Here is a 27,769-nt window from a genome sequence, read left to right on the forward strand (position 1 = left end):
AAAGATTATACCTAGTGTCAATAGCCCTTTTTGTAATTTTATGCACGCATGCGCATGATGAAAGTTGTGAATAAAGTAGCAGACGGCGAGTTCACCCTATAGAGAAAATGGCTGGAGTGATTGACCGTGATGTTCATTTGGACATTTATTATAAAAAACTTAAAATATCGGAACTAAAACAATTGTGCAATAACAAAGGAATAGTATTCAAAAGCAATTTGAAAAAGAAAGGCTATGTAGATGCTCTAAAAAATTAGGAAATAGATAATGTTCCCATTGGAAACCAAGGCTTAGAAGTTTTAGTTGTGAAGCTGTTAAGCAAAGGCCAGCCTTGAATACCTTGATTCCTGTGAATGCGGTCAGAAACGCGGAAGAATCGTGCAACTAAAAGTGCATCAGTAACGTCGAAAAGCAACGAATAATTCCTAACGCGAAAACAGTTAGAAAAGAAAACGGGAGCTTACTTTTGAAGGAAAATCATCACTTCACGCTGATTTTATTTTGGAAAAAAAATATTGAACTCATTATCGTTCTATCAAAAACCGTTTGTTTTGTCTAATCCTGACAAAATAGCACCACCTGCCTGGTCTTCTGACTTGACAGTATTTCCAGAGCTGGACATTAATGATGTTGATGAGTTTATGACTATTTTATTCATGCAAGGGTTAATATTGACAATTAAGAACGGAATGATAAGAAAAGTATTATTCGGGCCATTGCACACAAAAGGCTGGCGATATGCATTCTAAATTATTAGCGGCACAGGTAAGCCTGATTCTATAATGAAGACCAAATTTAAACTGTCCTTCTAGTTTTAAAATAATGGTTTATCAATAGGTAACAAACACATTATATTACGTAAAGTAATAATGCTATGCTTCAGAAAGGTGCCTGGATTATAGGGTTGCCGTTTGTCTCAAAACTAATGGTAAAGTTTGCGCTGGTGGATGCGAATGTACAATTGGGAAGTCAGGATCTTGAAGTCACATTGGTATTCTACTATTGTGTATTGTGTCATATTGCCAAGAACGAAGTAAATCTGGGGATGATGCATAGGGAAGCCTTCACATGAGCAGTTCCCGTATGAGCGGATTTCATAATAGCGGTACTCATAACAGCAGGTCCCTAAATAGCGGTTCCCGAAATGGCAGATTACCCGTTACAGCAATTACCGATATAGCGGTTCTCGTAAACGCGGCGTGCCGTTACAGCAGTTCTCTAAAGAGATATGCGAAAAACGAAAGTTGTTTATTATGGTGTAAGTGTTATATGAACTCAAAAAGAACTAGGTCAGATATGGATAATTTGGTTAGGTTAAAGTTAAATATTTCAGCTAAATAGTATGTCTGCTGGTTAGGTTTTGTTTCGTTTGGTTAGACTTAGGTTAGTAGTATTTTGGAAATAGTGTAACAATGTTAAGCCTTTTCTAAAATATTGTTGATTATCTTTATTGACTTCCCAAATAATAATATAGTTTTTCCAAAATAAAATAACTTTTCTGGATTTATAATGTGCCTTTTCCAAAACATTACTGTTTACAATTATCTTCTTCAAAAATAAATAACCTTTCTCGAATAACAATATGCCTTTTCCAAAACACTACTGTTTACAATTATCTAATTTCGAAATAAAATAACCTTTCTTGAATTTTAATGTGCCTTTTCCAAAAAATTACTGTTTACAATTATCTACTTCTGAGATAAAATACCCTTTCTCGAATTATTTTTCTATCCTCGTATGAGAATTGTAAACTGATGCAGGCTGCACAATAGTACAATATATAAGTGCTTTTTAAAAAAAAATTCATAAACACGATCTGTTAATAGGTCACATTACTGATTAAATGATCATAGAAAAAAGTTAGTTTTTGAAACCAAAGAATACAACTGCTATTATCCAAAATAGCAGCCGCTATTTCTAAAACAGCAGTTTAGAAAAACACCGCTGTTTTTTTGGAATCGCGGTTGCTATTTCGAGAACTGCTCTACTGGGAACTTCTCATACGAGGTACACCCGATGCATGTACTTCTAAACCATGTGTTTGGAACCAGCCAAGAGGAAAAGTTATAGTTCCATCAGTTTTGAAACCAAGTATGTTCAAGAAACCGAAGCTTTTGAGGAAAATTATAAATCAAAACCAGAAGACGAAAAACCATTTGATCTTGATCCCCGATTAAAACACTCTAGAGTTAGCAACCCTTTTTCTATAGCTAAGGCTGTTATAGAACTCATGGAAATATTTCCAGAAACGGGTTTAAGTTACTTTTAGGATACTTCAATGTTCGTTTCTGAAGTTCATGATGCATCTCAAGAAAGAGAAATTGCTGCAGTTGAGGAAACTCTAGTCAAATCCAAAGAGAATAAACCTAAACCAAATGTGTCCGCTATAGAGACTATTGGTAAACTCCATCAGAGCAACATAGCTACAGAACCCATTCATGTTGACACTGCCACTTTCCAAGATGAATATTTTAAGCAAGCTCGTAATGTTATCTTGATGCCCCGAAGAGAAATGTTATTGTCTCTGATGATGATCCTTGGGCTTATGTCAACAGTCGTAAGATAAGCTTGGATTTAATTGAGTATTTAGAAATCCAGACCAATGCATAAACACAGTCAACTCTGGTTTGATTTAAGACCAGGTAGAATTACCTGTTAGTTTATAGAGCAAGATGCAAAGCTTTGGCAAAATCTACGGTTGAAAAAAAGTATTAACGCCACCTATCATATGAACTAAACAGTAATTTCGTGCCAGATATCCCAATTTAGTTTAATTCGTTGCTGTATGCTCTACATTGAAACAGTTGAACGTAGTGTAACAGCCACTTCTTAAGGTAATGATATGTAACATGGTGTAATCAGAAGTGAGATGAGACTAGAATTGAGATGAGACTAGAAGTGAAGGGCTCTAGCATTGGTAATAGATCCTGGCATTAGTGAACAAATTTGAGGATTTTACGCCGCTTCAATCGCGCCTACGCTAGAGGGAAAAAAATTGGTCGAGTTCCAAAAAAAAATTTCTTACCCCCTTCCCCTCAACCTAAAGCGGCGAAACACGGACGCGGGTGCTTGAATCTAGTTCGATCGTCTACCACCGCGAGCGTCTCAGGTTTTGGAGGGGAAATTCTGATACCGCCACTAGAGGACCAACCGTTGGTGTGTTATCAAGAATATTCACTTTCGCCGAGTGAAGAATTTGGTTAGCTCGGTACTTCTAGTCTCATCTCACTTCCGGTGTAATGTATATATTTTCATGTAAATGATGTGCTTGAAACCTTTGTATGAAAACTAATTGTAATTGAATTTTGTATTAAACGTTTAATCTTTCCCTGTTTCAATTTTGTTACTCACCTTGATAATTTAGAATTTTCCGCGAACCACAACTACCTAATCTTAATGAAGGCACCCAGAGATGTTTGTGTCAGACTATCTATGGTTTTTTCCTCCGTTTATTGCTCGAGCTAGGACCATGATGGCCACACAGCTCCAAATGATAATGGAATGAATTGACAACAAAATTAAGAGGAACCAGTACAAACTAAAACAAGAGAGAAATAAAGGTTATGACTGGGGGTTGAAATGCAAACGTGCAATTTCCATTTACTTTTTAGTTGAGTGGCATAGCGAAGTTTTATTTGTCTTGTGAAACAGTTATTTTGATATTCCCGCGTGAAATATGTTCAACTTTACAGGTTGTAATAAAATTGATATTGACATATTCTAACGTTGTTAAGATGTACAGTCGCCGCAATTAAAAACTTTCTCTCTCGCGACGTCTTGTTTCAATCATAAGCCGCAAATTATTGATCTGATACAATGGGTATAAAAAAACGTATCTTATATTGTTGTTTCAATAAATTTTTTACTAAGCGTTTTTTTTTCACTCTCCACTTTCCATTTCCAACTGCTAAATAGGGGGTTTTGAATGATTGGGATGATTTTAAAGAGAAGGTGAACAGTTGAGCATAGCTCGTCCGAATTACCGAATGACATTCCAGTAAAGGGAGAGTGATGTTAATTGCAATTTTCTGAATACACGTCCCCCACGGAATCAATGCCTTGAGCCATATTTTTATGGATGGAGATCCCCTTTAATGTTGCACAAATATATAATCAACAATTGTGGAATGAAACTTCAAATTTTCCTCCGGTGAAGATATGGCCACGGGTGCGACATTCTGTTCCACTATGGTTCGCAAATGCCAGGGGGTGGAGAATGATTTCTATCTAGATTAGTGGGCGATTCTAGATGTCAGTTTCAACATAAGTCTGCACGAACGTTTGGTTGAAAACGGCGCATTTCGGAGAGAACCATCTAGAAATTCAATGGCCAACCAATTCCCTCAATATGTCACCCATTGAAAACCGCTTGGTGGAGGAAATACAGGTTCACTGAAAAGGAGAATACCCACATTCAAAGCATAGCATGGGTCACAAAGTGGTGCCTACATTTGAGGAAGTGGTTGTGTTCATTGTATTCAACTAATTGGGATTCGCCATAACGAAGATGACGAACCTTTCTCAAGAAACACTTTATTTACAATTCGAAATTAGCATTATACTAAAGTTCGACTAGTCTTAGCAGTGTATCCGATGGCAAATTATGGTCTTTTTGAGAATCAATGGAATCTGCTGAGCTGCACGAAGTATTAAATCCTTGAAGGTTAAGTAAGGACGCAATGTAGAGTGTGTATATATTTTATTGAGAACTACCCAACCAACATAGCAAGTTAAATAAAGAATAAAGACACTTTGCTAATTACTATCGAACATTTATTCTTAATTATGAACATGGTTAGGATAAATACATTTATGCGTTTTCATTTTTAATTTCATTATGCCATTAATATTTGATCATCTTACCGTTGGCGTTTACAACCTGTTGCATTCTCTGCGGCATTGATGAAAACAGATTGCTTATATAATCGGGCCGCTCACCAACCTCTTCCCATGCGGCCTGGATGATGGTGAAAAGTTCGTCCTTATCATTGGGAATTATATTGTTCTGGGATAATTTGCGGCTTATGATTGAAACAAGACGTCGCGAGAGAGAAAGTTTTTAATTGCGGCGACTGTACAATGTCTTGATCCTAAACAACAGAAATTCAAAAGCAGTTTCAACAACTATTTCATCTAAGAGAAAAGTCAAGGAAATATTTACCAATGGTTCAGTATTTAAAGACTGAATGCAATTAATAATTAGCTGCAATCCGGCCCGAATACAACATGCTGGAAGAAGTGGCAGCGCCATAATCATTTTTATCAAACTTCGAGGAGTGTCCAAAAGATTATTTTCCAAAATGACATCATGTTGGTAAAATCTACCCAAGGGGTTCACAGATACCTTCCGGTAAATTGCCTAGGCGATTGAAAAATATAAAATGAAAATTAAATACATACTGAAAAAGGTTGTCGTTACCTGTGAATAATGAAACCAACATCCTGAAAGGGTAGCTCGAGGAAAGAAATGGTGAAAACTTTGTTGCAGTCCCATTTCGTAATCTGACATTATCTCCATGGGCTGAAAGTTAGGGTACTCTGCACAAAGGTACTCCAGAAGCCTATGGTAGGCTTGCCTTTTTTTACACGTCATTAAGGCATATACAAATGGGAAAACCTAATTGCAATCGCGAACACCGAGGCGAATAAGCTGGCAATTTTAATTTAATCGTAATTTTTTTAAAAGCAATTGCTTACGTAATATCCAGGAGATCCACCAAGAAAATGTATTGTTACTAGTTGCTTGAACATTCGTGGTACTTTGAAAGTTCCGTCAACGAAGATGGAAGTCATTTCATGAACAATTGTACTGAAAAAGAAAGAGACAAATACAAAGGTATTATGCTCAGGGAGTATAGTCTTCCAAAAAAATTTTCCTGATCCTGTTTTCTTATATTTATCCGCTTTTTCGTCGTGCTCCAGAGATCTCTTCACATCCTCGATAGTATCGGCATTGCGAGGCTCATTCTTCTATGACTCTCGTAACATTGTGCTGCGCACGCTGCCAAAGCTGACCCCCCTGACATTGTGCCTAAGAAAGGATTTTAAGCATGTTTTCGAAGTAATTTATGCTAAAGTCTTTACTCTCGTCGCTGCTCGTCAAAGACATTTCGAAATCCTATCCTCGACGCCTCATTCCGCAAAACCTCCTTGAAGTCCATCTTCTTTATCTTCTCCTCCTGAGAAGCATGATTGTGTTCCTGCGTATTCTCTAAAACTTCGCTTCCTGGCCTTTTGACAGCCCTGCCCTTGCAGTATAGATCGTCCTTGCTGTAACACCTCAAATAAATTGTATTATTGGGTTTTGTACTATCTTTAAGTTATAAAAAGCCATCCTGCTTATACACTTGGCTAGTACTTTTTTCCCCTCTAATAATCTCCATAACTATGCCTATATTAATTAATTAGCAACTGAATAAAAAGAATTAAATATTTCTTGGACCACTAACTAACTAAGGAAATATTGGAAAAGTAAATTAAATAAGTAAAACTGTTCCTGTTTATTTAGAAGTGTTATATCCTCTTGAAACTTTAAAGTTTAGCCGCTTTGGAGTCCTATTCTATCTTGTTGATAGCTTTGGTTTCGAAGGTCCTTTGATTATGATGTTTGCACCACTATACGATGGAATATTGGAAATAAATTTAAGTTAGTGGCTATACCTTCTAAAAATCACATGACCCTAGAGACAAAGGCTAGATTCATTACTGTAGTCACATGGTTAATTAAAAGAAATAAAAACAATCCAATTCACCAACTTCTAGATAAAATATTCTCCGTATATAACTTAATGGTTTTACTTCTCGTACCTTACCTTCAATTAAAGTGAATGTAACTAGCATCAACATAACGAAAGCGAAAATTTTATCTAACTCAGATAGAATTATATGCCTTAAATTTAATGTTCGAAATCACCTATTCTATTCATAGGACTATAGTCAAGACTCAATGCTGTTTCGTTTTACACCACCGCTATGAAAGATCCTAATCAGCTTCTCGATACATACTCTGTCCCAGCTTCGGTTGTCAGAACGCGCAAAACTAGGTCTCTAGTATTGTAAGTTTGCGCTTGCTAACAAGAGACGAAAGAAATACGGATTTTCATGACTACCTTAAACCAGTACTTCTTTCTTCTCTTGTCAGCACGCGCAAAGCTACGCTATAGGCTTCCGCTAAGCCGCTCCAACATAGCGACCAAGTTTTGCGCGTTCTGACAACCGAAGCTAGAACAGAGTATACACCTAATAAGCTGCCTTCGCAGGTAGGGAGTTGCCTATCCTCCAACCGTGAAAGCAAATTTCCTGATGCGCATCCTTTCTTTAAACTAATCAAATAATTAAAGAGGGGATGAAGATCATATTGATGAAGTAACATTATACTTAAATTTTTGAAGGATAGTTTAATGATTTTTAAACTAAAACACCCTAAATTTTTTTCACACTAGATGGAAATTAACGTTTCCCTGATAACCACGCGGTATGCTCTGGAGAACATTGTCAAACATCTATAACATTTTCCTTATTAAATGTTCTTATTAAGTAGATAACGATGTGGTTTTTATAATGTAGAGTAATTGCAACTATACTGCCGTTGACTACATTAATTACTTGGCCTAGCCCTTGGGTCATCTTGTTTTTATAACAAATCATCAACTTAGAACCTACACGAATCCTTCAATTCATAACGCGCATCACCATTGAAATGGTCCAAACTAAAGTATCTCAATTGCCGAGAACTGCTTAACCACTTCAACGCAAGTCAATTAAAACCTCAAGTTTGTATTTTCAAAGATTTCTGAGTAAATACATATTTTAACCTCTGGTATGTATTTTTTACTTCCCTATTAAGGTACTATCTTAAAATTTATTGATGTTCCGTGACCGTGAGTGAATGGGAAAATTTCATAGTCTCCAAATTTTGATATGTAACACCCAAATTGCTTATTTTGCCAATTTAATAAATATTCATGTTGGTATGACTTAAAATTCTTTCAAAATTCAAAATTCACGCACTCAAATGATTTCAAAAACACCATTCTTAAAATTCCATAGTATAAATTTAAAGCTCAAAGAACTCCAATAGTATTGTTTTGCCACGGGGTCCCTGATGCTGGTCGTTCGGGATCGCAAGTTGAACAATACCTATTGAATTCTCTTACTCAACGGGCGTGGTTGACCTGCTGCAGAGGTTACCCATTTGTTCCGCCAGGTCATCTATTGGGATGCTACGTCCTTAAACTCTACCCATCTCCCCCTTTTTGTCATTATGCCCAATTACAGAAGTGAGATGAGACCAGAAGTACTGAGCTAACCAAATTCTTCACTCGGCGAAAGTGAATATTCTTGATAACACACCAACGGTTGGCCCTCTGGTGGCGGTTTCAGAATTCCCCTCCAAAACCTGAGACGCTCGCGGTGGTAGACGGCCGAACTAGATTCAAGGAGCCGCGGCCGTGTTACGCGGCTTTAGGTTGAAGGGAAGGGGATAGGAAATTTTTTGGAACTCGACCAATTTTTTTCTCTCTATGGTCTGGCGCGATGGAAGCGGCATAAAATCCTCAAATTTGTTCACTAGTGCCAGCCTGCCAGGATCTACTATCAATGCTAGAGCCTTTCACTTCTAGTCTCATCTCACTTCTGCCCTTTACAATAACTAGAAAGTAGGGTTGCCAAACCTAAACCTTTGTATAGATTTTTAAGTTGAGAACACACCTGCAGATTGCAAAGGTGTAAATAGATTTTTAAAAGAGGTAAAAACCTCTGACGTACGCGAAAGAAAACCCATGACGCACGAAGTCAACGAAAAACATCATGAGGTCTACGGAAGGGAAAGGCCCAGAGCGCGATAACCAAAAGGACCAGGCCGAAGAAACTAATAAGAAGAGATTCTCTTTTTGGACGCGGAGGACGAAGGTCAGAACCAAGGGCAGCCTCGCGACTATGGTCAAACTATGGTTTCTAAGTTAATTCTAAGTTAAAACCAGGCCCCGCACTTTGTCCGTTGGGCTCTCGCGCCGTATTTACATGTACACCCGCCGGTCCGAGTAACGTACCGTCCCGCGTCAATGGAAAATAGACGAAAATCATCTATTTTAAAAGATTAAAAATAATTATCTTTTGTGCGCGAAAAACCTGTTTTAAATGCGCGAAAATATCTTTTTGTGCGCGGGAAAATTATCTTTTGGTGCGCGTTGGAATAACTCCTAGGATTCGTCATGGGCCACCATGGACAAGGCCGTAGAAATGACTCTCTTCCCTAACAATTGAGTACCTCCCCGTTCGCGGTTTTATTTTATTATTTTTAATTATAATTTATTTCAATTATTTTATATGTGTTTAATCCGGATCCTTAAGATTCGGATAATCTCTTGTATATATTTTTAAGTCACGTACGTACGTTAGTTTTTATTTGAGTATGCTATTCACTAGTATTAAAATCTTATCATGTTATTTGGCAACCCTAAAACCTTTTAGTTATTTCACTCACTATATCTATTAATTAAAGAAAATCATCCCCTAGACAACGACTTAATTAAGTTAATTTATATCTACTCCGCAAGTCCCAATAGTGAAAACTTAGCGGTTACCCGGTCTTTTATAAAAACCTTTGTAGGGAGATAATCAACCACCACGTGGGTTAATTTAAAACCATCATGAAAATGACTCACCCCAATATACTGTATATTTTAATTATTAACTATTTAAAACATTTAATTATATCTTTATCTAAACTAAAAGCAATTCTCCTCACAGATACTCTGATTCAAGTTCTAAATATGTTTATTTGGCTATAAGCTATGCATGCGAAACTTTCTACTTACCGCAATCGCGGTGGAATTAGCGCAATAATGACAGTAAAACTTAACGATATGTCTTTCTCCACTCTCCACGCTCGCGTTCACAACTTTCCTCAATCGAAGTTTGGATTCACTTTGGAACGATCTCCGCCACTTCCCATACTTTTTTGTCGATGGCACTCTCTTCAGTTACCGAAGCTGCGGACCAATCATTTTGGTCCAGGGCGTGATAACCGAGCAAGGTTCGTAAAATAATTCTTCGCACCGAGGGACAATCAATAGGGGCAGTCACAGTTTATCTGTACAAAGTGTACCTTACACGAGGGTTCTGTCATTATATGTCAAAGCGTACAAAATTTTAAATCACCACCAATTTCAAATTTGAATTAGTTAAGAGGAATTTCATTGATTTGAAAATATTTGTCAGTGATTTCATTGATTTGGAAAGTTTTGTCAGGGATTTCATTGATTTGGAAAGTTTTGTCAGGGATTTCATTGATTTGGAAAGTTTTTTCAGGGATTTCATTGATTTGGAAAGTTTTGTCAAGGATTTCATGGATTTGTTAGTGATTTAATTTATTTTGATGATTTTCTTATTTCACTGATTAACTAATGATTTCACGTATTTATGCAGAGATTTGAACTATTTGATTCATTTAATAGCGAATTCAGTGATTTGAAATCCCGGGTGTACAAGACTTGAAGTAGTGACGGTTCCCTCGACTCTTGGGGCAACGTCGACGATCTTGCCCCCGCTTCACGTTTGGCACGCCCCTTATTTATGACCCGGATACTTAATCCGTCTGCTATTGGACAAAGTGTTCCCGCCAAAAGATTTACGTCAAAGCCAGGGTTTTCAACTCATGGTAGCGTCCTTTCATGGCCTTCAGGTTGGTTCAGGATTACCTAGCTTCATCAATGCAAGGGCTGTTGTACCACTGCTTACATTCTGTATATAAAGAATAGAAAAAGGAAGATGGTAATCTATTGGGGTGGTTTTTTTCAAACATGAACCACTAAATTGAAAGGGGCAAGGCATTTTGGACAGGTCAATTTCCCGTGGCCGCGGGAGGCTTTCGCCAAATACACTGCGACATTCCTTTGCTTGACTATAGACCATTCCAAGAACGTTTTTCGTTCCTAGAATTGCTCTCTATTTAAAGTAAAACTGCAAAAAAAAATTAACTACCACGACGTATTTGCTGATTTTGCTACAAATAAAACCCACGAAAATTATAAATAAAAACTTTGTTCATCAACTTTTGATTACAAAGTCAATTACCGTTGGGGTCCCCATGCAACAGGGTGACAACAGCAAAGCCTTGAAAACATGGGAACTATGTATAGGAACTAATACGAAGACATCGGAAAAATGATAAAATATAGGAAATGTGGTCACCCTATCCCAAATTTCAGTCAATCGAGCTACTTCAGCATTTAATTAATCGCGGAACAACAACCGATTGATACAACCGTGTATATTTGGCTGTATTTTTTTTCGGTACTTTATTTTTTATTTCCTTCCATAACCATAATTGTTAGACAGAGAATGAATTTCAATCCCTTTTCTATCACCCTTGAGTAAAGATGTATCAAGGGCATAAGTTTATAAGATATGTTCCACAAGTATGACACTACCTGTATACTTCGTAATTAGAGCCATATTTATTGTAAATAATAATCATAAGACTGGGATTAGCTATCCGGACTAGAGCTCGGCATTATCTTACCATTATCCACGTTATTTTATCTTTATCCATGCTCGAAAATTATCCATATAACTTACCTGTTAAATCTTATTATATCACTACTTAGTTTATAAACAAGACGATCCAAGGTCTCGTAATAGTAGCCACATCGTACGAGTGAATAGCCCCTCTATACCCTACCCTAATGAGTGGATAACCCTTCTATACCTTACCCTAATGAGTACAATGCTTAAATGATTTACCGTGCATAAAATCATAGCGAATAGCCCCTCGATGCCCTACCCTAAACAGTGATAAAATTACTTATGCTGTAATTGTAATATTTTAGTGATTATACTCTCGATGAGTTACCTTTAGCAATGCTAAAATGATCAAACGCATAACGCTCATTCAACTTTACAACATAAACTTATGCATACACATCGCATCTTATACATTTTTAACATGAACTTATACCCAGAAGCGTTTGAAAGAGAAAGAATTCGGTAAAACACCCAAATTGAGTTCTTTCTTTGTGTAAACCCCGAACTTTTTATTGTATAGAAAGTTCGGATTCTTAGAAAAGTCATGGCTTAAAGTATGAGAAATTTTAAAGAGAGAATGAAATTTCTCGTTTTAGTTAAGGCAATATGATAAATTTGTGTGTTCATAAAAAACTACAGATATTACTGTTTGTTCATTAATATTTTCACAGTGCATCCGCATTGCACTGTTAGAGATAGATAGTTGTGTCTTCTCGGGGCCCTATTTGTGAAGCTATTTAAGCCACTAGCTAAATAACTCGTTAACAGATGCGTGTTTACTTATTTACTATTATGACGCACAGTAAATTCTATAGACCAATGAATGAATGAATGAATTGTTTATTTGCTTTCTTATACAAAGATCCCTTTTATAACAGGGAGGAGCCATTGAAGATGGTTCGCAAGCATGACTTAACATGAAACAATATATATATTTACAAGACTAATATTTGTGAAAGTTATGGTATTTACAATGTTAGCAAAACAAGGCACAGCGCGCACGTAGTCTATTAAAATTGTTATTATTAAAAATATAGTTCATGGATTGGACTTTTAAAATTAATTCAACCGTATTTGACCCCAGAGGGTCAGTGAAGTTTTGGTGGTGTTTATTTGGGTCCCGATAGTAAACCCAAGTAGTGTCGATATGTCCGCCAAGTCAGTAGTATATTGGGCTCTGATTTGATCGAACTCGGGGCATACCTGCAGAATATGCGGCACATCCTCGCACGCGGCACGACAGAGTGGACCGATGGGGTCCCCTCCAAATATTTCGGACAATCTCAAGGCAGTCGGGAGAGAACCCGTTCGGGCTTGGAAGAGCAGAGCGCTGCCCCACGCGTTACTGTAGATTGTTTCCATTTTTGGAGAGGTTTTGGCATACATTGATAGGCTCCCATGTTTTCGAAGTTCGTTCCGCCACAAATCTTCACTTGCCTCCGCAACGGAGCCATCAACCGCCGCATACCACTCCCTAAGCGTCGTCAATGCGGCCCGTGGGCGACGCGAACCAAAAGTGCCATCAAGCTTGATTAACCTGGTCATCCATCGGGTACGGAGGCCAGAGTACCGGACGTAGTCGTATATCTTTTTGGTAATACGCTCGGGATTTTGAAAACGCAAACGACCCAAGTAGCGAAGCTTACTTTTCGCTTCACGCGAAGCGAAGGACGACCACGCGAGTTCGCCCGTAATCGCCGCTTTTGCAGTCAGGAAATTGCCTCCAACCGCTGCTTTACCCGCCGCGAATTGCGCTTGATCAAATTTTTGCATAGTAGAATTGTCAAGGACCAAAGCTTCGTTGGCGTATGTCAAGCTCGGGACTGCGACTGATATCCAGAGGATTCTGGTAACACGGTATTTGTCGTACGAGTTAAATCCCTTATTTTTCACCGCACCAAGCAACCGACCAGCCTTCTGTTTCATCGCATTCTTGTGTGGGCCAAGATATCTAGCACTCATATTTAACTTTACCCCCAGGTAAACCACTTCGTCAACCACTTGGACCTCTCCACCTTGAATGGTGAAAGCCGAAATGGGTACCAAATCACCCAGCTGATTTTTCGCTACCATGCATTTTTCTGGACTAAAATTTAGACCCACATCCGCGGCGAATTCTCCACAAATATTAAGTAGACACTGTAGTTCTTAATCCGTTTCCGCCGCCAAAAAGATGTCATCGGCGAAGAATAGGCCTGGTAGCGTGAAGTTCAAATGGGAGTACACTCGGTGTATAAAGCGGAAGCCAAGGGAAGAGGCAAGGAGTTTGCGGGCCAGCGGTTCGAGAAACAGTGCGAATAGAAGGGGTGACATTGGACAGCCCTGTTTTAGACCCACTTCGCTGGGAATAAAATCAGTGAAGACGTCGCCCAGGTAGTATCGGTAGTTTGTAGTCCGATAAAGCTCCTGTAGGTGTTGGACGAAACGTGTGGGCACACCGAGTTGGGTCAAGGTTTCCCAGAGTTTAAGACGATTGACGCTATCGTATGCCCGTTTTAAATCTAAGAAGGCGACGAATAAGCTCCGTTTTTCAAGATGGCTAGTTTCGATCAATTGGGTGAGTGTGAAGAGATTGTCGGCACCCCGTCTATCTCTGCGAAATCCATTTTGCAGTTCCGACAACATGTCATTCGTTGCAACACACCTTTCTAACCGACTCTTGAGGATTGACATAGAGCTTTGAGACGCATTGCGACAGCGCTATTGGACGATAGGATAGAGGGTCCTTCGGGTCTTTGGAGCCCCCTTTGAAAATCATTCGAATCTCTGTTTGCGCCCACGCCTCAGGTACTTCCCCCGATTCTAGTATTACGTTAAATATATAGCAAAGCGCTGTTACAGCCGTTTCGGGGAGATGCCGTATAAGATCATTGGTAATATCATCGGCGCCTGCTGCTTTTCCGGACGGTAGGTTTTTAATAGCAGCCTGTAGTTCAGGGAAGGTGATTTTTTCGAGCCAATCCAGAGGATTTTCCATCATAGGCGATGTGGGGTTCTCTAACACGAGATTGGAGTGAGCTATGCTCAATTTTCTTTCTTCGGACCTCACAAATTCCTCCAACCGGGCCTTGATTTCATGTTTAGATTTTAACAAGCGGCCGTCTGTCGCTTTGAGTTCACAGGGTGGTGGACTTTTGTGGTGGTCCCGAAACAGACGCCAAAAGGCTTTACTCGCTTGACCACCCGCATCTTGAATGGCAGCAGCCGTGTTGGCGTTTATTTGTGTAATCTTCTGCGCGACTAGCTTCTGTACTGTAGATTTTTTCTCAAGGTAGACCTTCCATAGTCGAATAGCCTCGGTCTTATCACAATGCGAGTTACCCTTTGCCAATGCTCGATACGCTTTATTAGCCGTTTTCCGTTCTTGTATGGCCATTTTGACGTCGCGATCAAACCACCGCCGTTGTCTCCTTCGTTTATTGTCGCAGCTCATACGTCCCAAAGTCGACTGTGCCACGGTCTTAATCACACGCTGAAACTCCTTATAAGAAAGTGATTCGACATTCCGTAATTCAGCCTCGACTGTCGTGCCGTAAGTGGTCAAAGCCTCTGGATCCTGCACGCGCCATCTCGTTCGATGGGAATTTTCCACAATTCGTGATGAAGACCGTGGTGAACACCGAAGAGACAGAACCAAAGCATTGTGATCGCTACCCAAACCAAGGCTGCCATCCTCTTTTATTGCCATCTGTTCCGTCAGGTTCTGGAAGGCGTCATTACATAGAGCGTAATCAATACTTGTGGTCTGGCCACGCGCCGACCAGATAATGCGTCCAGAGCAAAGGGCACTGTCGAGGTTTAGGATAGTTAGACCATGGGTGTTCGACCAGTCTCTTAGTAACCGACCATTAAAGTCTTCTTGACCGTCAAGCTCCAACAAATGGCCATTGAAATCCCCCAAGACGCACATGGGAATAATAGAGGATAAGTTGATGTTGGAAATATCCTTAGTAATGCAGGTCATGATATTCTTATTCCAAGATTCAATTTCCCGTCCCGTGGCCAGGTAGACGATAGCGAGAAGAAAAGCGGTATTGTGGGTTTCCACGCGTATCCATACATGCTCTTCACATTCCAAAAGCTTGACGCATTTCAGCTTGTCGGAAAAGAGAAAACCGACTCCACCGCCCTTCTTAGCCGCTCCCATACGATTGACCCCAATCCACCCAAAGCCCGGTGAAATTTCTGGTACTTCATCGTTCCGCAAATGAGTTTCCGTGAGGCAAAAACCAGGTATTGAGTTTTCGATCATTTGATTTTCCAATTCCGCCCACAATTCTCGCCTCCTACCTCCTTGTATATTTAACAGTCCAATTTGTAATGATTTGTCTTTTGGTTTTAACTTTCTACGTTTACGCCATGCCGTTCGCCGCCATTTGTTTTGCTGCTGCACCAATGATCATTCTTGCCCCCCGGAGGTTGCGCCTTCACGGGCTTTCTTGCGTCGATCGAAAAATCGTTTTCTCTCCCACTGTTCCCGTCTAGTGAGATCCGGCTTAATGTATACCGAGGTATACTCTTCTTTGTCCTTCAAAAGTTTCGACCTGCTGAGCACCAACTGTCTCATCTCTCTGTTTTCCAGGACGACTTTGATAGGCCGGGGAGGGTTACCTGTACGCCGGAAGCGTTCACAGGCTGTTACCTTAATTGGGGTCGCCTCGAGCCCTAGGGTTTCAGTCAACCATGTACTCATCCTCTCAGAGTTCTCAATGTCATTCGATGTCATTCCAAAGAGTATGATGTTCGTCGCTCTGTCAGTTTTCTCGCGTACCTCCATAAGTACTTTCTTAACAGTGTTATGAGTGCAACCAGCACTAGGCGTATCCATTAATTCCTCACGAAATTTCTGTAACTCTGCTAAGGGAGCTGCTAGATCTTCCTTCAATTTTGTAACCTCGTCTCTAGGTTTTGCTAGTTCCTCTCGTAGTTTCTTTATTTCCGAATTTGTAGCATTGAACTCCTCCGCTATGTGGTCAAACGTAGTTTGAATCCCCTTCATTTCCTGCTGAATCTTATCAGTGACCAGCTGGTCACAGTGCGCCATCAGCATTGTTTGAAGACTCGTAAACTTGGCGGAGATGTCCGTACTTATTTCCTCGCGAAAAGTAGCCAGTTTAGCTTCAACCACTGACCCCAGTTCCGTTTTCATCATCGTACTCAAAGATTGCAATAAGGAATCATTATCACGACTTGTAGCCAACTTCGGTTGTGTCAGAGGAGAAGAGTTGCCAGCCCCAACTTTGGGTTTCGTTCCAGTAGACGATGATTTGGACTGTTTAGAGGTATTTGCGGTGTCTTTAGGACCCTCTGATTTATTCGAAGCCGAAGTATTTAGCTTGCTGTTCAATTGAGACTTCCAACGGTTTGTTATATCCGACATAATGAATGATAGAATGGATGATGTAGCGAAAAGTTTGATATTGTTAAAAAAAAACTTCGAAGAGCTAACTTGCAGGGGTATTTACCCGCAATACGTCGGTGTTTTAAAGGTAAAAACTCTAAGCCTTGGCGATGTTAAAATTAATTCGAAAAAGTTTGAAAAATTAAAGCACGAGCAAAGTCAAAACACGTCTTGACAACACGAGCGCAAATACACAATACGAATATTACCTACAGAGAAACAAACTTCCAAGGGCACGCCTACATACTGGATAATTTCCCTGTCGCCACAAGACAACACTAGAGGCAGCCCAAGCTCACTGCATCTGAGAGGCTAGCCAACTCGGTCATGCCTCTAGCGGGGTCTCTTGACATGATTGAAATTATCCACTATAGAGTGCTGTCAGAAGCGCTGGTGTGACGTCACCCATGCTGTTTTCCCATAAAGAAAAAACGGTACCTGTCCTGGCCGCCCATTGCTAAAGGCAGACTCGTGACGTTTAACCTTGGATCTGACGTCACAACTGACAGCACTCTATAGAGGCGTGCCCCTGGAAGTTTGTTTCCCTGCATGTAATATTCGTATTGGTCTATTTCACTTTGCCTCCAAACATAAATAGATTAAAAAAAATCACAAATATTCAAGCTTAGCAAAAGACGCTCAATATCCCTTGGCGACCTATCTATGAGTTCGATTCCACCAGCCCCACAGCGACTCCCCTTTTTCTTGGGCTCGTCTCTATTTAGTAACGCTAGGGGACCACGCTAGGTTTCCCGTTTGGTAGTCAACGTGACCACCAAAAATATGTGTTATAAGGCTAGGTATGCTTATTCTTATTGACTTTTCTTAGAATAGTATTAAGGGGTATAGCGTGATGGTACAAGTTAGTACGGCTTTACCTGTCACTTTGACATGTTTGCACGAGCATCGCACAATACACTCATTACTCAAAGGCCAAGGGCATAAAAGAACTCCAACCAAGCCGCCAACAACAACCTGTCTCAACTCTCAACGATACTATCGCTGTTCTATAAGGAGGGGCAAAACAGTTGGTATTTTTTCGTTCTTTAGTCCCCAAAGTTGCACACCTGCATTTGGAAGCTCTCTTAATCCCCCAACCCCTTAGTTGAAATAAATACTGTTGACGTTGGGCCGGTAAATCTCCCCTTCCCTCTCTCGAGAGTTCAAAAACATCGTACCTTACCAAGGCTTCCAAATGCAGGACCACCACGAAAACCCGAAAAAACCCATGACGCACACGTTTTTCCCTCGAAAGAGAGAAAAACTTAAAATTGTACTTTTGTATGATCAGTTTTTTGAGTTTATTCCTAGCCTGCGGGTATATAAAATTTTGATCGCGAGTTAACGCGAAAACTAAACTTCCTCCTTGCTACTGCCCTTTTGAGACTAACTTTGTAGTAGCAAATCAATCTTCAGTTGTTTAATAAATCCCCTTTGTTTTTGTTATTATTTTAATCCGCTGTCGCGTTATTTTGCCGCCTCCCAGAACCTACGATTATTTTTTCAGTCTGCAATCGCCCGGTTCAGACCCCAATTCCTCCCGCTCTCCCACACTTTCTAACTTTTCTTATATTATTTAGGAGAGTTTTCTCCCCTTCCTCTACAATATTTTTGGGTATTTTTCGTTTTTACAGATTTTTCTTCTTTCTTTAATAAGGCTATGGGCAACTCTATATGTATTTCTAGGGAAAATTTCAGTAAGCTTATAAATCAAAATTCAATATTTTTGTGACAATTTTATTTCAAAGGTATATTGTTTCAAGGGATGTTGAATTTCAATTTTTAAAGGTGTTATAAAAGTAAGCTTATAAATCAAGAATGAATATTTCTGTGACAATTTTATTTCAAAGGTATATTTTTTCAAGGGATGATGAATTTCTATTTTTAAAGGTGATATAAAAGCAGAGAGAACTAATAATAGGGAGTGGAAACTGAGGAATTTTATGTAGCTCAAAGATCACGTGATCAACGAAACTGGCCAGGTCTATTTCCAGTACTATTTTTTGTGGCCCCTCCCTCTTGGGTGGGTCTAGAATGTTGCGGGAGGGTCTAGGGGAGAGATGGACACTACCTTTTTAGGGAAACGAAACGTCTGACTTAAAATAACTCCATATGGCGTCAGTCGCACTCGAAATCGCGAACCCTTATTGGGTAATTGTACAATCAACAGTGATTGAGGGCAAACTTTAAAATTAAAGGAGAGTCATGTGACCGGAAATTTACCTGGCCAGATTTACCGTCGTAGCCTACTTGTTTGAGCTACATTGTATTTCGCACTCTCAAGGGCAATAGCTTCTACTCCCTATTATAAATTCTCTCTGATAAAAGTAAGCTTATAAATCAAGAATGAATATTTCTGTGACAATTTTAATTCAAAGGTATATTTCTATAAGGAATGTTGAATTTCTATTTTTAAAGGTGTTATAAAAGTAAGCTTAAAAATTTAGTACAAATTAAACATATAATTATATGTATACACACACATAAACACATACATATAAAAATATTTTCTTAGGTTAGGTTACGATTGCGCTGTCCAAAAATATTTTACTTTAAAAAAATTTTTTTCGCTTTGGTTTTTCAAATACATTTTCTCACAAATGTTTTCAATTGTTTCTAGCTATTTTGAGGGTGCTGATCACAAATATACACTTTATTTTCAATTTAAAAAATGTCCGGTAAAATGCACTTGTTCCGGCCCTTGGTTCCGGGAAACGATATTCGGGCAAAATTTAGTTCATCCCCTTATTTTTGAATAATGAATTAGTATTTCACTAAATTACAACTTACAGGTTTCAGTTGGAATGGTCGGAAAATACGCGAAGGCCTAAAAGGAATTGTAAAATCACCAAAATGGGGAAATGGAGCAAGAGATTTGAATTGAAACTTTTAATGAAATGTAGCGCGTTGTTTAAAAATAATTTTTGTTAAACCCGAGGGGGTAATTACTATTTTAATCTGGTGTACACTCGTTGAGTAATCCCGAATAAAATTCAGTAATCCCAGATAATTTTAATAATCCCAAGAAAAATCTGCAATTTCAAAATAATCTCCTTAATACTAAAAATTTAGGTTAATACCGTATTATTCTCCCTTAATACTTGAAAATTGCCGTTAATCCCAAGAAAAACCTCAATATTTCGTGAATCCCAGAAAAATTTTGATAATCCTTACTATTTTTATAATCATAAATTAATAGCAAATAATCCCCCTTAATCCATGAAAAATGTCGTTAATCCCAAATAAAACTTAAAATATTTGATGGATTCTTATTTTAATACCAGTGAATCCCTCCCAAAAATCGTAATACCGGTGAACCCCTGTTTAAAATCGTAATACCTGTGAATCGCTGTGAATCCCTCTTTAAAAACGTAATAAACCCTTAATCACTCCCAAAAGCGTAATACCAGTGAATCCCAACTTGAAAATTTAATCCGATTTAATCTTACATAAACCTTATTAATCCTAATGAATCTTCGAATTAAAAGTGTAATCCCATTTAATCTTGCCTAATATCAAATTAACCGACAAGAGATTACTTCGTGTTAAACTCTACTTAGAGATTTTGATGAAACTTCGTATTGTGTATAAATAGAAAATCCCTGACGAGATTTCTTAATAACATGGTTAGTTTTGACAAATAATTAAGCAGCAAACACTTGCCCTGGCTGCTCCTAGCAACACCAAATCTGGAGAAGAAAGAGAAGAGAAACCATGCGCAAAGACAAGCACATGGAGAATATACGCGAGGAGTAAAAGCCTAAAGTTAGCAACACCGAGCAACACCACAGCACCTCTTAATATAACTGAAATGTAGTCACAACAATGGTGACAAAAATTCTTTCTAAAAAAATTGCTCATAAAGTTGCCTATATAAAGTTTCTCGTGCTTAGTATTTTAATGCACGGAACGCTGAAACTTGTAGCATCAAATAGAAGCATTTAAATTTAAGTTATAAGAATTTTCAGAAAAAGGTAGGCACGTTGACCACAGAGTAATGGTAGTACTACGTATGTAAACGTCATACACTTCTATCTCTTAGCTCAGTGTCATCCCTCTACTGGGCACGTATAGTATCCCCCAGATGGAGGGATACACAGTCTGCACCCCTCTTTACCGCCACTAGTCTATATCCGAAATTCAACCATTTTTACTCTAATCTGACGGTTATGACCAGCTTTCCATTCCTTACTATTTATATTCTTTGGTTTGGGGGTTCCGAATAAAAGCTCAGGGGTCCGGACTCTGTCGTTAGTCTATTTTTGTGGAATAAGGAGGAGAGAAGCTTCTTCAGAAAAACTTGTAATGGAGGTAATTGACGGTAGGAAACTAGGGTCCCGTCTTTATATTTACAACAATTATGGATACACGAAGATTGGATCTAAAGGGAATGTAGTCTACTTAAAGTGCTTTCGATGTAAAGATTTAAAGTGTCCAGCTACAGCCAAAAAAATTAATGGGGAACAAGTATTAACTCTTTTGAATGGTCACCGTCGCCACGGTCAAGATTTGGAAGAGCTTGATAACCTAAGGCTGTTGTCTTGCGTGAAAAGAAGAGTTGCGAGAGATTTGGATGTCAAATTAGAAACCATATTTGAAGAGGAAAAGAATAGCACAAGGTAAGTTAATGAAATGTATTTGGTTATTCGGCCAATTTTTCTTTTGTGAAAACGTTTTTAAGCTTCCCTATAAAAGCACTGGTAGCGTTTAATTTCGATTAGGATTTCGATAGTTTGAATTACTTGAAGTTATTTTATAATTAAGTATAAAACGACGTGGCTAGTATTACAAGCCCACCCCTTGGGTAATCGTGTTTATATTCTATTAGAAAAAGTTTCGATGCGAAATTTTAAGGATTGATTTATGTGCTAAGATCTTTTTAAAGTTTTTATGGGATATTACGTATTGATCCCCCAGCTTTCGCTGTTTTACCAGGAGCTTAAATAATTGACTGAAAGGTCGCTTCTACTTGCTAATGTATGAAGACTTCAGTGCGGAAAACAAACCCTTATTTAACACCACGTTTAAACCTTGTTTTAACACTAGTGTGTACATTTCAAAGGTATCGCCACGCTACCCTGATTTACGACGACACAATGAACAAAAGGTTAAAGCAAGCGAGAGCTAGAAGAGGACGGGGAGTCAACGTCGCGGGAGCCAACGAGGGTGACGACGGGGGAGTCAACGTCGCGAGAGCCAACGAGGGTGACGACGGGGGAGTCAACGTCGCGGGAGCCAACGAGGATGACGACGGTTTAGTCAACGTCGCGGGAGCCAACGAGGATGACGACGGTTTAGTCAACGTCGCGGGAGCCAACGAGGATGACGACGGTTTAGTCAACGTCGCGGGAGCCAACGAGGGTGACGACGGGGGAGTCAACGTCGCGGGAGCCAACGAGAGTGACGACGGGGGAGTCAACGTCGCGGGAGCCAACGAGAGTGACGACGGGGGAGTCAACGTCGCGGGAGCCAACGAGGGTGACGACGGGGGAGTCAACGTCGCGGGAGCCAACGAGGGTGACGACGGGGGAGTCAACGTCGCGGGAGCCAACAAGGTGATGACGGGGGAGTCAACGTCGCGGGAGCCAACGAGGGTGACGACGGGGGAGTCAACGTCGCGGGAGCCAACGAGGGTGACGACGGGGGAGTCAACGTCAAGGGAGCCAACGAGAGTGACGACGGGGGAGTCAACGTCGCGGGAGCCAACGAGGATGACGACGGTGGAGGAGGGATAAATGAGGTAAGATGGATTGAAAATGATGACGGGCCACCTGTGGCACCGTAACTCTCCCAATGTACCTCGCGCACGCCTTACGGTAGGCGATTGTTAAGTGCTGCCGCTAATCCCTCTCTCCTTCAAGGGTGAAGCACGTGGAGCGAATATACCCTTGATCGATTTGGGAGGCAGCACCGACGAGGATGATTTTCGGATTCCAGAGGACGACTATGGGTTTATCGAGGCCCCGAGGCCGCCGTCTCCACCCCCATATTTTGCACAAGCTGATTTTCCTGAGGAACCATCAGTTGTCGATCGTCTACGATGCCCCGTATGCTTGACAAAGGAAGTAGGACGTTTGTCAGTGCCTTGCAATCATCTTTCATGTTGTCATGAATGCTCCGAGGAAAATATGAACAACGATAGTCTGTGCCCAATATGCAGAGCTCCATCATATGAGTTCAGACCAGTTTATCTACAGTACTAAAGCAAATGGGTATGATATAACCACAATAATTTAAATAACACTAGGTTATTTCAGTAAAATATTCGTGACTTTTCAATATGTAGACCGACTCATAAAGTCCAGGATCAACAACAAGCCCGATAAAAATACATGATTTGGTAAGTTAATTTTAATAGACCTAACACCAGGATGACGACGGTGGAGCACCTGGAGCATGATGTGGTGAGTTAGAGGGGCTGTCCGATCCCTTCTCCTTTTTTACGCACCCGCTACGCTAAGCTCTATGATGAATATCGTCGTTTTCCATTTTAATTTTAATAGATCTAACACAGCAAATTCCTTTCTCCATAGAGCAAAGTCAAGGCCCCCAGTCCATCGATGGAAGCGATTCTTAACTAGAGAACTACAATACCGAATTTTCCAATTTCATCTACCGAGAGATGAATTCCAAACTTCATCAATTAGTATATTAAAGGTAACAATTTTAACAAACAGTTTCATTACAGAAAACACGGCTGGGGGCTAAAAATAGGCTATGGTTGTATTTATGAATGAGCGTACAATCATTGAATATTTCTAGTTTCTAGTCATACATAATGCTGCAAGAAGAAGATTCATATAAAAAAATTATAGTATACCTAGAAAATATTTCTTATAAGTACACTTAGTTTTGTTATTCAATTCAGATGTTTTTCTTTTGTTTATTGAACTGTTATAAAATATGCATTAAAAGCATTGTTGCGTATTGAATTAAAAACAAGATTTCTTACTCATAACAAAATAAACTTTATACTAGTCTATAATCATGTCGTAGTACCTACTAAACCTTACCTTTATATTCTAGTCTTTCAGGATACGAAACTAATGTAGAACGCATTACATTGCACAGATTCGTACTTAAAAAGCTTCAAGGTAGTTTACCTCTTATGGTAGGCCATAATTATTGTAAATAATAATCATAAGACTGGGATTAGCTATCCAGACTAGAGCTCGGCATTATCTATCCATTATCCACGTTGTTTCATCTTTATCCATACTCGAAAACTATCCACAGAACTTACCTGTTAAATCTTATTCTATCACAACTTTGTTTATAAATAATCGGTTTTCCACCAATATGTGGGTAATGGATAGAAAATGGGAAGCACAATTCCAGACCTCCTTGGTTTCTAAAATTACTACTTCTATATACATCAACAAGTTTCTCGGGTTTGGTGTTAATTAAAGGTTTAATTCTAATATAATCTGCCGTTGTTGGATAGTGAGGATTAATTACACAGCTTGTTTTTCTTTCGTGTTGTTCACTTTTGAAATGTTTATATTACCACCCAGTTCACGGCGACAATTTTTTAGTTATGAATAAATTTCATTCATTTGGTCTTTATTTACTTATTTTTGACATTCTGTAATAATAAGTATAGGTATTAATTTATTTGTTTGTTTTCTGGTAGCGAAGCTCGTAATGCCCGTTTTAAATAAAATAACGAGTAGTGAGTAGAGCGCGTGGTACTCGCCATTTTAAAAATAGCGGCATTTTTTGAGGAATCGAGCGTTCTCCGATTACTGACCCATCTATCGAACGCCTTGCGATAATTATATTGTTCAGCACCCTTAAATGTAATCAAAACTAAATGTTTCGACGTATTTCGTCTTTTGTACTTCCTACGATTGTACTAATGAAATTTTAGTTTACTTCCGATTAAAAATTATACATATATTATCTTGACTTACAGGTGGCAGCACACATTATTCGAGAAGCGGAAGTAAAGTCTACGATAAGATACTTTTTCTAGCAAAAGATACTTTTTCTATCAAAAGATACCTTTTCTAGCAAAAGATACCTTTTCTAGCAAAAGATACCTTTTCTATCAAAAGATAACTTTTCTAGCAAAAGATACCTTTTCTAGCAAAAGATACCTTTTCTATCAAAAGATACGTTTTCTAGCAAAAGATACCTTTTCTAGCAAAAGATACCTTTTCTATCAAAAGATACCTTTTCTATCAAAAGATACTTTTTCTATCAAAAGCGGGCATTCGGACAGTCGGAGCAACGGACAAGTTTTAGTCGGGGAAACGAACAGTCGGGGGAAACGGTACCCACCCATTGGGCGCTGTTACAAGTGCAACCAAACACGGCCATTTCAAAAGGGTGGCGCTGTTACAAGTGCAACCAAACCCGGCCATTTCAAAAGGGGGGCGCTGTTACAAGTGCAACCAAACCCGGCCATTTCAAAAGGGATTGTACTAATCCGGGAAATGGGCAAACGAGACAACCAAGATAATCGGAAATCCGAATTATTCTTGGGAGGGGCCTCGTGATAAAATTGAAACCAAAATAACGAGGGCCAAAAACCAGGCAAGAAATTCGAAAACTCTAATTTTCGCGCCATCGGTTAATCGCTGTTCTGATTTTGGCGGGAAAACTCCCCCATTATTGTGATTTCAAGCTATGGAGCAATCGTTCCTTGGCTTGTTAGACAGCGGATCGTCAGTTACTTTGTTGGGTGATGAATTCATACCCATATTCGAAGAACGAGAAATGGCGATAAAAGCTAATAGGACAATGGTTAAATTCGGTCGCGAAACATACCGCGTAGCCGGAGATATCCGTCTCCAGGTATATTGGCCCCGGAGGGAAAAGAAGGCAGCGCTTTCTTATTGTCCGAGGTCTTACACCCTCAGTTATTTTTGGGAGAGATTTTCTTCGAGGAACGGGGATAGACATTAGGTTAAGTGAAGGTGGGTGGTCAATCGGCCCCTTCCCTCAAAAAGTCATCCCGTTCGATACCGAAGAAATGGAAAAAGGGGCGTCTAATTGCTTTGGCGAAATCGTCAAAAGTGAAAAAGACCCCTTAAATGTGTTAAAAGCTTTGGCGTCGAAATCGACCTGTAGCAAAGATGAAAGAGCTACGTTGGTGGATATGCTTTCGGAATTCCAAAGTATATTCACAAAGAAACCTGGCGAAACCTCGCTAATTGAGCACTCTATAGAGACGGGTGACGCTAGGCCTATAGCGTGTCATCCCCGTCCGGTTAGCAATAAGAAGAGGGAGGAGATCGACAGGGCTTTTGATGAGTTGTTGGAACTGGGAGTTATAAGACCATCCAATAGTCCCTGGGCGTCCCCGATAGTTCTTGTTGAGAAAGCTAACCCAAAGCCGGGTGAGATCAAACGGCTTTGTGTAGATGTGCGGAGGTTAAATGACGTGACTACCGCCGATAGGTATCCAATGCCTTCGATACCTGATATTTTAGCGTACCTAGGGAAGGCGCGGTATTTCACGACAATAGATCTCACAAAGGGGTTCCTCTAAGTGAGGATGAAAGATAGCGATATACAAAAGACAGCTTTCGTGTGCCATAGGGGACTTTACGAATTCGTTAAGGTGCCCTTTGGACTTAAAAACGCACCGGCAACTTTCATGCGATTAGTTGACCGTGTGTTAGGACCCTGTAAATGGAATTTCGCTCTCGGTTTTTATGATGATATCACCATATATTCCGAGACGTTTGAGGATCATTTGACTCACATTCGAGAAATTCTAGGCCGCCATAAAGATGCCGGATTAACTATTAATCCGAGCAAGGTGCAACTTTGCACAAATACCGTAAATCTTCTCGGTTATAAGGTTGGTCCAGGGCGCTGTATGCCAAACCCGGATAAGTTTCGAGCGATTGAGGAATTCACCATCCCTCGAGACGTGAAATCATTACAAAGATTTCTTGGCATGATAGGTTATTACCGCCAGTTTATATCGAACTTTGCGGGAATAGCTCGTCCTTTGTATAACCTATTTAAGAAGCATTCCACGTGGCGTTAAGAGGAAATCCATACCAACGCTATGCGGGAATTAGTGGAAAACGTAAAGAGTACCTCGGAATTAGCTCTCCCGGATTTGAATAAGAAATTTCTTATTCAAACCGATGCAAGTAGCCACGGCTTGGGTGCAGTATTGGCACAAGAGACAGATAGAGGATTAATGCCTATCTGGTTTATAAGTCGTGGGCTGACTCCAGCAGAGCGTAATTATTCCACTACGGAGTTAGAATGTCTTGCAGTAGTATTCGCTCTCAAGAAGTTTAAAATGTATGTTGAAGGTACTGATGTGATAATCGAAACCGACCATCAGGCCCTTCAATGGCTTAAGAAGATGAAGGAACCAGTGGGGAGATTAGCCCGTTGGTCTCTAGGCCTCCAACCATTTAATTACGAGGTGCGATACCGCCCTGGTAAATTAAAAATGGCAGCTGATGCTCTAAGTCGGGCACCAATCGAAACCGAATTGGCCGATGAAGAAGCCGTTATATTGGTTGCAAATGAACCCAAGTTGGGTTTACCTTTTAACAGAGAGGCGATCATAAAATCCCAAGCTACTGATCCAGAGTTATCTCGTTTAATCGAGGAGTTAGAGCATGTTAGAAGCTCTGTAGACCCGAAAACGGCAATAAAGGCCAGGACAGTATTGGATCAGTATGTAATAGATCAAGACGGTCTTCTATTATGATACTTCGCACCATGGGACGAGGAGGATGAGGATGCCCTAGAGAAAGCTTGGAAGGTAGTATTACCTCGAAGCTTGAGGCTAGAGGCAATTAAATATTTTCATGACGAGCCCCTTGCCGGCCACCTGGGAGTTTGTAAAACGTATAAACGTTTACA

The 27,769-nt window shown here is 39.8% G+C and overlaps 1 protein-coding gene across 1 annotated transcript; it reads right to left on the reverse strand.

The window, feature by feature from the left end:
• Window positions 1-13,674: 13,674 nt before the first annotated feature.
• On the reverse strand, window positions 13,675-14,151 carry LOC149664382 (uncharacterized). The gene has a single exon (XM_089842020.1). The coding sequence runs from the start codon at window positions 14,149-14,151 to the stop codon at window positions 13,675-13,677; it is 477 nt and encodes a 158-aa protein (XP_089698146.1).
• Between the last annotated feature and the right edge of the window lie 13,618 nt (window positions 14,152-27,769).

Source organism: Phalangium opilio, unplaced genomic scaffold, assembly GCF_054372755.1.
Source record: "Phalangium opilio isolate 3A_F unplaced genomic scaffold, DU_Popi_V2 ptg000061l_1, whole genome shotgun sequence".
Classification (NCBI taxonomy): domain Eukaryota; kingdom Metazoa; phylum Arthropoda; class Arachnida; order Opiliones; family Phalangiidae; genus Phalangium; species Phalangium opilio.